The sequence below is a fragment of the Aotus nancymaae genome, unplaced genomic scaffold (assembly GCF_030222135.1).
Source record: "Aotus nancymaae isolate 86718 unplaced genomic scaffold, 86718_ANA_hifiasm-v0.15.2.pri h1tg000083l, whole genome shotgun sequence".
NCBI classification, from domain to species: domain Eukaryota; kingdom Metazoa; phylum Chordata; class Mammalia; order Primates; family Aotidae; genus Aotus; species Aotus nancymaae.
The window spans coordinates 2,669,725-2,681,741 of NW_026988498.1; the positions used below are offsets into that span (position 1 = coordinate 2,669,725).

The window sequence follows — 12,017 nt, forward strand, 5'->3', positions numbered from 1 at the left end:
GGGGGAGCAAGACTCTGTTCAAGTCCAGGTTTCTAAGGGATTCAGGAAAGTGGACAGGGTGAGGTAGGAAGGAGGACCACGGAAGCCTCCTCCCCGCGGGTGGCCCGTGTCGTGGCGGGTGATGGGCTCGCGGGTATTATCAGGGAGCAGCCTGGACCGAGTCCTTACCTGGACTGCACCTGCCCCGGAGCGTGTGTTAGGAATGCAGAGTAGTGGGGCCCCACGGCCCTCAAGGAGCTGAATTGGTAGGATGCACTTTAAGCAGCTTCCCCAGGGAATCGGCTGCGGGGTCCACACTGCAGCATAGCTGCTCTCCTCCCGGCCAGCACCGTTGCGGCGAGGGGCCGGAGTTCTTCGGAGAAGCTGTGCCAGACGTCCCGAGGGGACCACGGGACGCGGGGATAACAGGAGCCAGGACCTTCAACAGGGCTGGGCGTGCTCCAGGCCCGGGGCTGGGCGGCAGGAGCTGGCGCGCTGCCGTCGCCGGCCCGCAGGGGGAGCCCGCCGGCCGCCTCCGGGTTCGCAGATTCTCCTCCCCACGTGGAAGGGGGCTGGGACCCAAGGAATGCGGCCCGCCCCGAGGCTGACGTGCGCGTCTGCGGCCGGCCCTTACTCTTTAAAAGCCGGCGGTGCGCGGGGCATCCCAGCAGAGCCGGAGAGGAGGCAAGCGTCAGGGCCTGGTGGCGGGAGCGCGGCTGTCACTGCGCCCGAGCATCCCCGAGCTTCCCGAGCTGACGAGCCGGCCGTACCTGGCATCCCCAGCCCCGCGTCCCTCGCAGCGCACGTCGAGCCCCGCACGGGCAAGCGTCCGGGACTTAGCCCCAAGCACGTTTCCCCCGGCAGCTCAGGGAACGCCCGGCCGCGCGCCGGCGCACGCCCCCTTCTCCTCCTTTGTTCCGGGGGTCGGCGGTCGCTCTCCTCCCGGAGTGGGGATCTCGGCCCCGGGAGGCGGGCAGTCGGGCTCAGCCGCGAAGATGCCGTTGGAACTGACCCAGAGCCGGGTGCAGAAGATCTGGGTGCCCGTGGACCACCGGCCCTCGTTGCCCAGATGTGAGTGCAGCTGCGCGGGGCCGGGCTGCAGGGCGCGCCGCGCAGGGCCGAGCCATTGTGTGGGGCGGCTTTGTGCCGACGCCCCTCTGCGGGGGGCGCGCCCGTGCGGGTCGGGCCGGCTGGGCGGGGCGGAGGCCGCGGGCTGCGCGTCCTTGGCTGGGCGGCGGGGGCGCTGTGGCTCGGTCCCCGTGGCTGCCCCACCGGCCTGGAAACGGAGAGTGCGCCTGGCTGGGCTGCGGGCGCCGAGACGGAGGGGACGCCCGAGCCTGGCCAGGCCGGGGAAGGGGCCCACATCCTCCGCGATCCCTGTCCCCGACCCCCGCCCCGGGCGCCCGCGGCCGGACTGCAGCCCAGCGACTCGGCCGCTCGCGCCTCCGCCTCTCTCCACCGTCCGGGTCTCCCTTCTCTGCCTGTTTCCTTCTCCTTTCCCCCCTTGCTATGCATTCCTATCGCCTCTCTTCACTTAGTAACCTATTTCTCTGTCCTATTTCCTCTTTCGATATATAGGTCTCTATTTCTCTCTCTCTGTTTCTACCTCCTTCTCCCACTCCGTGTTTCTTTCTGCTTTTATCTCTTTCTTTCTCTCTCTTCCGCGCATCCCCAGTGTCTTGGGGGCGCCAGGAGAGCCACCTGGAGCCACGCCTGTGTCCCCGGCTTTGGGGAGGGTGGGTGGTTTGGTGAGTGCGCGATTGGCGCCGCTCCACGCGCCCTGGGCGCATGCACTCCCCGGTACTCGGAATTGGCTGGCAGTGCCCTGCCCCGCCCCGCTCCGCCGGTCGACCCCGAGATCGCTTGGGAGAGGGTTACCTCGAGCTCCACCCCAGCTGCGGAGCGCCGCCGCGGAAAAGGGCGGTGGGCAGCGCAGAGAGGCGATGCCGCCTCTCCAGGTAATGCGCTCCGGCGTCCATGGGCTGGACAGGGAGCCGCCTGGTGCGGTTTCGCCCAGGTCAGGTCGTAGCCTGAGCGGTGACCGTGGGATCCAGGTGCAAACTGTCAAGGAGGCTTCGGGTCCTTTGAGGGCGCCTGAGTGCAGGCGGCTGGCAGGGTTGCCCGGCTGCCACGTTTCTTAGGACGGCCCCCGCGGGACTTGACAGCTCTTCTGGAGGCCTGCCCGGTCTGAATCGGTCTGAATCACCGGCCTCGTCCAGACCTGCCCCTCTCCCCACACCCACCCCGGTGGTGTGCCCTGGGTGGGGACGTCAGCAGATCCATCCTGCTAGACTTGAGAGTTCTGGGGTAGCCCTCAAGAGAAGTCTTGTTCCTCCTCTTGGTGAGGTGGCCCAGGGCTGGAGTGCCCAGGTCTGGGGCTGCAGGTGTGTTGCCCAGCTCTGTCAGATGTGCTTTAACTGGGATGGCCCATGGCTCTCTTTGTGTAAAACCTGTAAGTGGTATGGAATGAATCTCTTTAAATCCCCAGGGAGGTTTGGCCAAGGCCATAATGCAGAAACAACTTTTGCATGAAACAAGTATTATCTCTATAGCACTTGGTAAACTGCAATGTAGGCTAGTCCATATATGTACATACATGTGATCGCATGCATATGCACCCGGGTCTGGGAGGAGCATCCTCTGTCTTCCAGGGTTCTGAGATCAGTTGGCATTAGCTCAGTAGTGATTTTGAGAAACACCAGCGTGCAGCAGGGCATCCTCCCTCCAGGCTTGGATACTGATCCATTAGAGTCCATCAACCTGCACGTCTCGCACGCAGTGAGAGATTTGCCTAAGAATCCCTGTCAGAATCATTCAGAGCTGGAGGGTGGGAGTTTGGCTAAAGCTGATGGGTTAATTCTCTTGTCCCGCCCACTGCTGGCATCCTCCTGTGTGGCTTTGGGGTGTAGTCTCAGACACATTCCTTCTTGTAAAAAGATCTGCAGCCCGGGCATCACATACCCTTATTTCAAGTGGTAGTGTCTTTCTGTTTATATAGTCACATTTATCTCTTACTGGAATGGAGGGAAGAAGGTATTTCTATTTGGCATCTTTCCTGATACCCTTCCTCAATTCTCTAATGGCATCTGGGACATTGGGTGGGTCTGTTCTTCTTTCTTTCTTTCATTTCTTTCTTTCTTTTCTTTCTTTCCTTTCGAGATGGAGTCTTGCTCTGTTGCTCAGGCTGGAGTGCAGTGGTGCCATCTTGGCTCACTGCAACCTCCGCTTCCTGGGTTCAAGCGATTCTTATGCCTCAACCTCCCAAGAAGCTGAGATTACAGGTGTGCACCATCATGCCCAGCTAATTTTCATATTTTTAGTGAAGACAGGGTTTTGCTATGTTGGCCAGGCTGGTCTCAAACTCCTGACTTCAAGTGATCCACCTACCTCAGCCTCCCAAAGTCTGGGACTATAGGCATGAGCTACCATGCCCAGGTGGGTGGGTTTTCTTTCTTCTAAACCTGTTGCCATATTTATCAGTACTCTTCTCATTGGGGGTCTGCAGTAGAGTCCCCTGAGGTTTATTTTTATTCATTTTTGAGGCAGAATGTCATACTGTCACCCAGGCTGAAGGGCAGTGGTGCAATCATAGCTCATTGTAACCACCAACTCCTGGGCTCAAGTGATCCTCCCACCTCAGCCTCTCCCGTAGCCAGGACTACAAGTATGCAACACGACACCCGGCTAATTAAAAAAAAATCATAGAGATGGGATCTTGCTATGTTGCTCAGGCTGGTCTTGAACTCCTGGCCTCAAGTGATCCTCCCACCTTGGCCTCCCAAAGTGCTGAGGTTACAGGCATGTGCCACCATTCCCAGCCTCCCTGAGGTTTATTGCTGAAGGAGGGTGTCTAGGATGCTGCTGTTTATAGACAAAGAACAGTAGAACAACCAGACATTACCACATCACGAGCTGCGTGATCTTCCTGCCTCGGAGGCACATTAATGCGATGCCTTCTTGCTACCTCAACATGGTGGTAGATGTTTCTTACAAAATCTGCAGCTTCCTTTGCATGTAGCCTGTAGCTCCTGCTGACTTGCCGAATTTGTGAGGCAGCATGATGGGCAGGAAGTACCTTTTTGACTGGCAGGGGCTGGCTTTCCTTTCTGTTCATCATCCCTAAAATTCAAGAGCCTCTGTGTTCAAGTCGCCGCCTATTTATCCACTCAGAACCTCAGTTTTCTTGTCTTACTGTTTACTTAACAGGGCAGTGAGGGGTCCCGGGTACCAGGCTGAGTCCTAAGACAGTGCTTGGGACTTGGCATTAACTCAGGAATTGCCATCATCAGTGGAGCAAAGGGGAGATTAGTACTGGTCAGTGCAGGGTTGTAAACAGCAGGTAGAAAGACAGCCTCTTAAAGCCCCAAACTTTCTTTTTTGAGACAGGGTCTCACTCTGTCATCCAGGCTGGAGTGCAATGGTGCAATCACATCTCATTGCAGTCTTGAACTCCTGGGCTCAAGCAATCCTTCTGCCTCAGCCTCCTGAGTAGTTGGGACTATGGGTGTGTGCTGCTGTGCCCAGTTAATTTTTCAAGGTATTTTTGCACAAACGGCGTCTTGCTGTGCTGCCCAAGCTGGTCTTGAGTTCCTGGTCTCAAGCGATGTCCCCTCGGCCTCCCAAAGTGCTGGGATTACAGGTGTGAGCCACTGTACCTGGTCTTTTCTTCCCCCCCTCTTAAATACAGTGGAATGAGACAAACTGCCAGCTTGTCTTTGCTCAGGATTTAGATGGACATAGCAGGAAATTAAGTCTGAAGAAAGGTTGATGTATCCAAATACGGATGAAAGACTTTCATCTCTGTAGGGAGTTACGCCGGCTGATGGTGTTCTACCTTGAGGAAGCTGGGCCAGTGGTGTGCTAGAGAAATCACTGCCTTATCCCTGGTAGCCCCTCCAGTTTATTTTCTAGGACGCGTTCTGCGTTAAGGTTTGGGTCAGTGGCAGATGCATGCTGTGCGGGCTGCTGCTGTCTGTCCAGGCATTGCACACTGTCAGAGAGGTTAGTAACTTAATCTAGCCGGGAGAGCAGGAATAGGAACCCAGGGGTGCCAGCCTCTCACTGTCCAGGTGGGGGATTCTCCATCCATCTGGCTGCTGCTTTCCATAACTGGCTCCTTGTGTCACTGCATCCCGTGGCCGAGTGTTCACCAGCCAGCCTTCAGTTTTCCTTTGACTTCCTATGTGTGTTCACCTGCAGGGAACGGGCCCCAGTAGGCAGCCTGCGTTGTACACTAATGGTACTGCGGGCTTGTAGACAGCCAGGGCTTAGCCCAGAGGCACTACTCAGCAACGCCAACCCTGTCTTCTCCAAGCAGCCTCTGTCTCATGGGGACCCAGGGTATGAACCTAGTGCCTGTGCCCAGTGAGTGAGCGTGTCGTGAACGTAGCGACCTTGTAGAATTGAAGCTCTGCTCCTGGGACTCGGTGACTTTCTGGGAGGTCTTACCCAAGTGACCATGGTCTTAACCATGACAACGCTTTGAGCATGAGTCCCCCAGACTCAATTCGGGTGTTTAGTCCGTGACCCGGGGTCTTTACGCTGTTGCTTCCTTCCCCTGTAACATGTGACATCTCTGTTCCCCCATGCATGTTTCAGTTGACATCAAAAGTCCACATCTAAATACATCTGAGTTTCACAACTTTCAAAACTTTTTATGTGTGTGAAAAAGAAGTTAAACATTTACATAAAATGAAATGGGACACACAGTTACTCTTTGGGAAATCTTGTGTTAAACTCATTACTTTTTTTTACTGAGGCAGAGTTTTGCTCTGTTGCCCAGGCTGGAGTGCAGTGGTGCAATCTCGGCTCATGCAACCTCTGCCTCCAAGCGATTCTCCTGCCTCAGCAGATGGGATTATAGGCACCAGCCAGCACGCCTGGCTAATTTTTGTATTTTTAGTAGGGGTTTTTGCCGTGTTAGGCTGGTTTCGAACCTCAAATGATCTGCCCGCCTCTGCCGCCCAAAGTACTGAGATTACAGGCGTGAGCCACCAAGCCTGTCCAGTACTTAGGTTTTCTAATCACGGTGCCTTGGGCAGAGATCCAGGGAGGGTGATGAGGCAGGCAGGGGAGTGTCTCTTTTTTGGTGGTTACAAAGGCCCATTGAGAAGAGAAGAAACTGAGGGTCGTGGACTTAGAAGCATGAGGTGGTGTACTGTGAGTGTTTTTTTTTTTTTTGAGATGTCACTGCAACCCTGATTCCTGTGTTCAAGTGATTCTCCTGCCTCAGCCTCCCAGTTAGCTGGGATTATAGGCATGCACCACCACACCTGGCTAATTTTTGTATTTTTAGTAGAGATACATGGGGTTTCACCATGTCAGCTAGGCTCGTCTCAAACTCCTGCCCTCAGGATCTGCCTGCCTTGGCCTCCCAAAGTGCTGAGATTACAGGCGTGAGCCCTGGCTGTCTACAAGCCTGCAGTACCAAAACTCACCACCATGCCCGGCACTGTGAGTTTTTACAAGGGGCAGGGGTTGGAGAGTAAGACTCAAAGGTTTAGTAAGGGTTTGTGATGACCCTGCGGGTATCTGAGGGTAGGGACAGCTGCAAACACCTCTGGCGCCCCTCTTTGAATCTTCCTCTGGGAGAAACCAGTGCATAGGGAGGATGGCTCTGCTTTGCCAAGAAGGGCCTGGGGGTTTGTTTGGGTTTGAAATCCAGTCTGAACGTTTGCCTTATGTTGTTTTTTCCCTCCCCAAATGTCTACTGCCAGAGGAGATCCGTTCCTATGATTAGTGAGTAGACATAATCCCCCGATGGGTAAACCAGTCAGCCTCTGCTTCCTTTGGGTGGTTCTGACAGAAATATTCCGCTCATGTGCACAGCTGAGTGGATGTGTGTGTGTCTGTCTCTGTGCATCTCTGGGTGCTTTTAGGAGCAGTGGCATGGTGGGGACACCTGGTAAGACCAGGAGGGACCCTTGGCCTGGGGGAAGGGTCAGTGGATGGGCATTGTTTCCAAGCGGTCGCTGCCACTTGACGTGGCAGCTACAGCTGCCGCCAGAATGACCCTGGGGACGGTGGGGTGTGTCTCTCTGGTTTTCAGGGAGGCCACCACCTCTCTCCGTTCCCCTGGGGACACAGGAAAGCCGCTTGGTGCCTTGTGCTTGTTTGTTCTACTCGTGCTCAGGATGCCCGGCTCCCCCAGTCAGTGAAAAGCATCTGTTTTCAAGGAACCTGTTTGTTCTAGGTCACTGGATGCCGAGGGCATGCCAGCCCAGGGCTTTTAGCGTCTCCTGAGCGTCTGCCGATCCCCTGATAGCTTGTCTGTCTCGTCACTCTGCCTGCTGAGAAAGTCACTGATGGTCTCCAAGCAGCACGGAGGGAACAAAGGCCTTGCACGCCATGCCTGCCTCCCTGCCTTGCCTCCAGGCCTGGGAGCAGATCCTGGACACTGACTCCAGTTTGGAGCCCTATTGCGGGGTCCAGCTTACAGAGGGGCTTCTCCCCAAGCCAGTGCCCTTCTGCGGGGTGGTTGCTCCCCCTAGCCTAAGCCTGCTCTACTGGGACATCAGGGCTTCTGTCAGTCCGACATCTGCCTGGCTCCGTGTGCTGCTTTCAGAGGTTTCCTTGCAGGCCATGCGGCCACATCTGGGAACCATGGGTTCCCAGTCCAGGCTGACTGCGTGGCAGTGAGTGCTGGGCAGCACCACCCAGGCGGGAGCTGGCAGGCTGCATCTGGCCCTGGAATTTGCATGTCGGTAGGGTGCAGGAGTCGCCCAAGGGTCTCAGAGCCAGGCGACAGTGGGGGAAATACGGGGCTTTCAGCTTCCAGAATAGGTTTCTTCTGACTGCTTTCTGCAAAACCCAGCAAAACCCCCTTCCTACTGTTTTGTCTTACTGAGATGCCGAGGCACGCTAGACCCTTGTGTAGCGGCGGAAGCCAGGAGGGAACTGGCAGGCCAGGGCATCTCCAGGCTACCTGGAGATGGTGGTAGAGCCGGCCCCTGCCTGGGGCTTCATGACTGGCCTTTCCCTTGGCAGGGCCCCAGCATTCGTCAGAGCCTGGCACCAGAAGAGGGGTCAGACAGGGTGTGGGAGGCTCAGTGGTGGAGGATTTACCTGTCCGCTGGGGGTGATTTTAGCATTCTGGCTCTCTGACTACTTTCATTTGATAAACTCTTTTCGTTTTCTTTGAATGTATTTTTTTAAATTTATTTTTTGTAGAGACAGGGTCTTGTTAGGTTGCCCAGGCTAGTCTCAAACTCTTGGCCTCAAGTGATCCTCTTGCCTCGGCCTCCTAAAGCACTGGGATTACAGGCACGAGCCACCATGCCTGGCTGTAAACTCCAATCGCCTTCTTTAAGATGTTTTTTGAGAAAGCCTGCCAATACCTCCCGTGTGGAGGTTTGGACACTGATGGTGGGACTCTCTGTCTCTTGGCCTCCTGGGCCTCAGCCCCTTGCCCGTCTGTCCAGGAGAGGAATACACTCTTATTAGCCCCACCATCCCTGGGGAGAGGAATCCTTTCCTCCCACCCCCAGGAGCATTTCCACTTCCCCTGTGGTATTAGTCACTGGTTCCCCGCTAGGTTTAGCACCCTGGGTGTCAGCTTGGGAATTTGGGGTTGGGACGGTCTTTGCCAAGTAGAACCTAAAGGCAAGATTGAGGAACAATGTGTGGCTGGGGGCTGCGGCCACTAGGGTTGCCTGGTGCCCCTCGATGGTAAAATGCCAGGGGCTTCAGGATGGGGAGATGAAATAAAAATTTCAGTGAATGCTGGGTGTGGTGGCTCACGCGTGTAATCCCAGCACTCTGGGAGACCCGGAGTTCGAGGCCAGCTTCGGCAACACAGTGAGACCCCATCTCTACAGAAATAAAAAAGTAACCAGGGGTGGTGGTGTGCACACTTGTAGTCACAGCTATTGGGAAGTCTAAGCGGCAGGATCACTTAAGTTCAGAGGTTCAAGGCTGCAGTGGGCCGTGATGAGCACTGCACTCCAGCCTGGGTAACAGAGTGAGACCCTATCTGAGAAAATTGGTGGTGAAATTTTTCGGCGTTACTGTTGGCCGTGGACTCTGCTCCTCTTCTGCAGTCACTTGGTCAGTGACACGCCCTCTTGTTTGTTTTTGCAGCCTGTGGGCCAAAGCTGACCAACTCTCCCACGGTCATCGTCATGGTGGGCCTTCCTGCCCGGGGCAAGACCTACATCTCCAAGAAGCTGACTCGCTACCTCAACTGGATTGGCGTCCCCACAAAAGGTGAGGCTGGGTCTCGAGGCCAATCCCCTGCATGTGCTAAAACTTGACCTTCCATCTCACCTGCTGGTTTCACAAACAGGACCACCCCGGGCGTATCTGTCCCCAGGTTGGGGAGTCTGATCCTGCCTCCTGTGTAGCCACGTTCGCCTCCACACTGTGTCTATACCCTTCTTCTGTTGGGTTTTTTTCTTACTGGCCGTTCTCTTTCCCACTCCCCTAAATCCTGCCTGACTCAGATTTCACCTCCTTCCAAGCCATCTCCGGCCACCTAGGTCCTTAACATTCCTTACCACTCAGTTGTAACTCACATTGCTGTGCTGATGGCCCTAAGACTGCATACCATAGATGAAGGGTCTTCAACCGCTGGGCCGCGGACCGCTCTGTCGGTGGCCTGTTAGGAACCCGGCCGAGGTGAGTGGCGGTGAACGGCAGTGAGAGGCGGTGAGCGAGCATTTCCGCCTGAGCCCCGCATCAGGTCTGATCAGTGGCGGCATTAGATTCTCACAGGAGTGAACCCTACTGTGAACTGTGCATGTGTGGGATCTAGGTTGCATGCTCCTTATCTAATGCCTGATGATCTGAGGTGGAACAGTTTCATCCCAAAGCTGCACACCCACAACCCCTCCCTGTCCATGGAAAAAGTGTCTACCACGAAACTGGTCCCTGGTGCCAAAAAGGATGGGGGCCGCTGTTGTAGATGATGCATTTATGAATCTCTGCTTGGTCTTCCCAGCTAGATGGGGAACATCTTGTGGATGGGGACTGTTTTTTAAAAAAATTAATTTCATTTTAGATTCAGGGGTAGCTGTGTATGTTTGTTACATGAGTATATTGCATATTGAGGGGGACTGGGCTTCTAGTGACCCTGTTACCCACATAGTGAGAATTTGTACTCGACTGGTTATTTTTTAACCCTTGTTCCTCTCCCACCCTCCCCTCTTTTCGGGGGATGGTTTTTATGCTTACCATCCCCACTGTTCCCAGCTCAGTGCCCAGGAACCATGGAACGCATTCCCCTGGCCCTGGCCGCTGCGCCTGCAGAAGGGCTGAGCTCAGCCTGGCAGTGGGTGTGAGACCCCACTCGCTTTCTGACACTGTGGGTGGAAATGTGTTGACCCTGCTTTTGCTAGACCTGGGGCCTCCCCCACCCCTTCTCACAGTCTCAGTGTCTGGTTTAGGACATCGTGAGACTGGGATTGTAGACTTGGCTGGAGGGGACAGTGTCACAGAGCCCGCGGTGGGGGCACTGCAGCGGGACTGGGGAAACCAGGCGGCCTGAGGCTGCTGTCCTCAGGAGTTGAGGGTCGCGCAGGGCGGCGCGTCCGCACTGGTTCCACGCCGTCCCATCTCATTCAAGCGGCTCCTCCTTCGGATACCATGATCCCGCTCCCACTCAGTCACCAGGCCGTTCTCTTTCCCGCCTGCAGTGTTCAACGTCGGGGAGTACCGCCGGGAGGCTGTGAAGCACTACAGCTCCTACAGCTTCTTCCGCCCCGACAACGAGGAGGCCATGAGAGTCCGGAAGTAAGGCTGCGCCGCGAGCCGGGCTCTGGAGCGGGCAGAGGATGCCGGCCCGAGGGGTGGCTCTTGCTGGCGGCCGTCAGGCCTGTGCGGTGTGGGAACAAGCCTCTGCCCCTCTGAGGTTGCTGCCGTCCTCTGTTCCCTGACGGTCTCACTGCACTGACCTCACTGGGACAGAGCCGCAGCGGCGCTCTCACTGAGAATAAGCAAGTCCTGCTCATCGGGAGTGTCCGTTCATGTTTGGAAAGGATTTCTTGTTAAGTGAGAGTTGATGTGAAACCCTGGTGCAAGGGTGCTCGGCCCTGGCTGTGCGTTGGAGCCTCCTGGGGGATCTAAAGCCCTTGATGCCAGGCCCTGCCCCAGACCAGTCAGTACAACTCCGGGTGGCTCTGGGCAGCAATTTCTCAGCAGCTCCCCGAGGAGTGGTTCCCCGAGCAGCCCCCAGCACGAGCACCCTCCTGAGGGTGCCTGAAGCTGCCTGCGAGGGGCCCGGGTTGGAAGCCTCTGGGCCTGAGGGGTGCTGGGCAGCCTGCCCAGCGCCGAGCAGTGTAGATGGAGCCACTAGTTCCTCTGCCTGTCGGGGCGCCTGGGGGGTTGTTTGGGCTGCTCCAGCAGATGCACCGTGCTGACGTTCCGTGTCTCTTTTCTGTGTATTGCAGGCAGTGTGCCTTAGCTGCCTTGAGAGATGTCAAAAGCTACCTGGCAAAAGAAGGGGGACAAATTGCGGTAAGTCGGGGGAATGTAGCCGGCTCAGTGTCCCGTCCCACCCAGGAGGGGGTCCTCACTGGCCTGGGCTGTACCAAGACTCGTGCCTCCGACCCTGAGGGTGGAGGGAAGCAGGGGCTCAGGAAGGCGGATGTGGGATGGCCTCAGGGACTCGCCTCCTCTGTAGCCAGTCCCCCACGTCCAGGGCGGGCAGGACCTGGGCTGCCCACAGGACCTCTGGCTCTTCCTTGTACACTGTCCCACTGCACGTTACTGTTTTGTTTGCTTTTGGGGTATTTCCCCGACACTACCACCCCTGAGTGCAATTGGCTGTGGGGGAGGCCTGCCCCACGAGCATGCCCTGGAGCGGACGGTGGGCAAGCACCGTCTCCCCTGGAAACACTTTGGGGGCTTATTCCTGGAGATGACGGGTCTGGCGTCCTTGCTGTTCCGGTAAATGTTGTTAAACTCAAACTTAGAATCTTCCTCCTGGCCCTTCGCTCTCCACATCAGGTTTTCGACGCCACCAATACTACCAGAGAGAGGAGACACATGATCCTTCATTTTGCCAAAGAAAATGACTTTAAGGTGAGCTGAGTGTCTTGTCT

At 56.2% G+C, this 12,017-nt stretch overlaps 1 protein-coding gene across 10 annotated transcripts in view; it reads left to right on the forward strand.

Moving 5' to 3' along the window:
• The window catches only part of PFKFB3 (6-phosphofructo-2-kinase/fructose-2,6-biphosphatase 3), an 80,749-nt gene that overhangs the window by 50,404 nt on the left and 18,328 nt on the right, over positions 1-12,017 (forward strand). For 6 of the 10 annotated variants that reach the window (XM_021670605.2, XM_012443416.3, XM_012443411.3 and 3 more), the window contains exons 2-5: positions 9,058-9,183; positions 10,611-10,707; positions 11,364-11,430; positions 11,923-11,997. In XM_021670605.2, the coding sequence (XP_021526280.1) occupies positions 9,058-9,183; positions 10,611-10,707; positions 11,364-11,430; positions 11,923-11,997 (365 nt within the window). Of the gene's footprint in view, positions 1-645; positions 1,051-9,057; positions 9,184-10,610; positions 10,708-11,363; positions 11,431-11,922; positions 11,998-12,017 lie in introns of those variants that run through there. The other 4 variants (XM_021670604.2, XM_012443414.3, XM_012443413.3 and 1 more) reach the window with 2 other exon arrangements.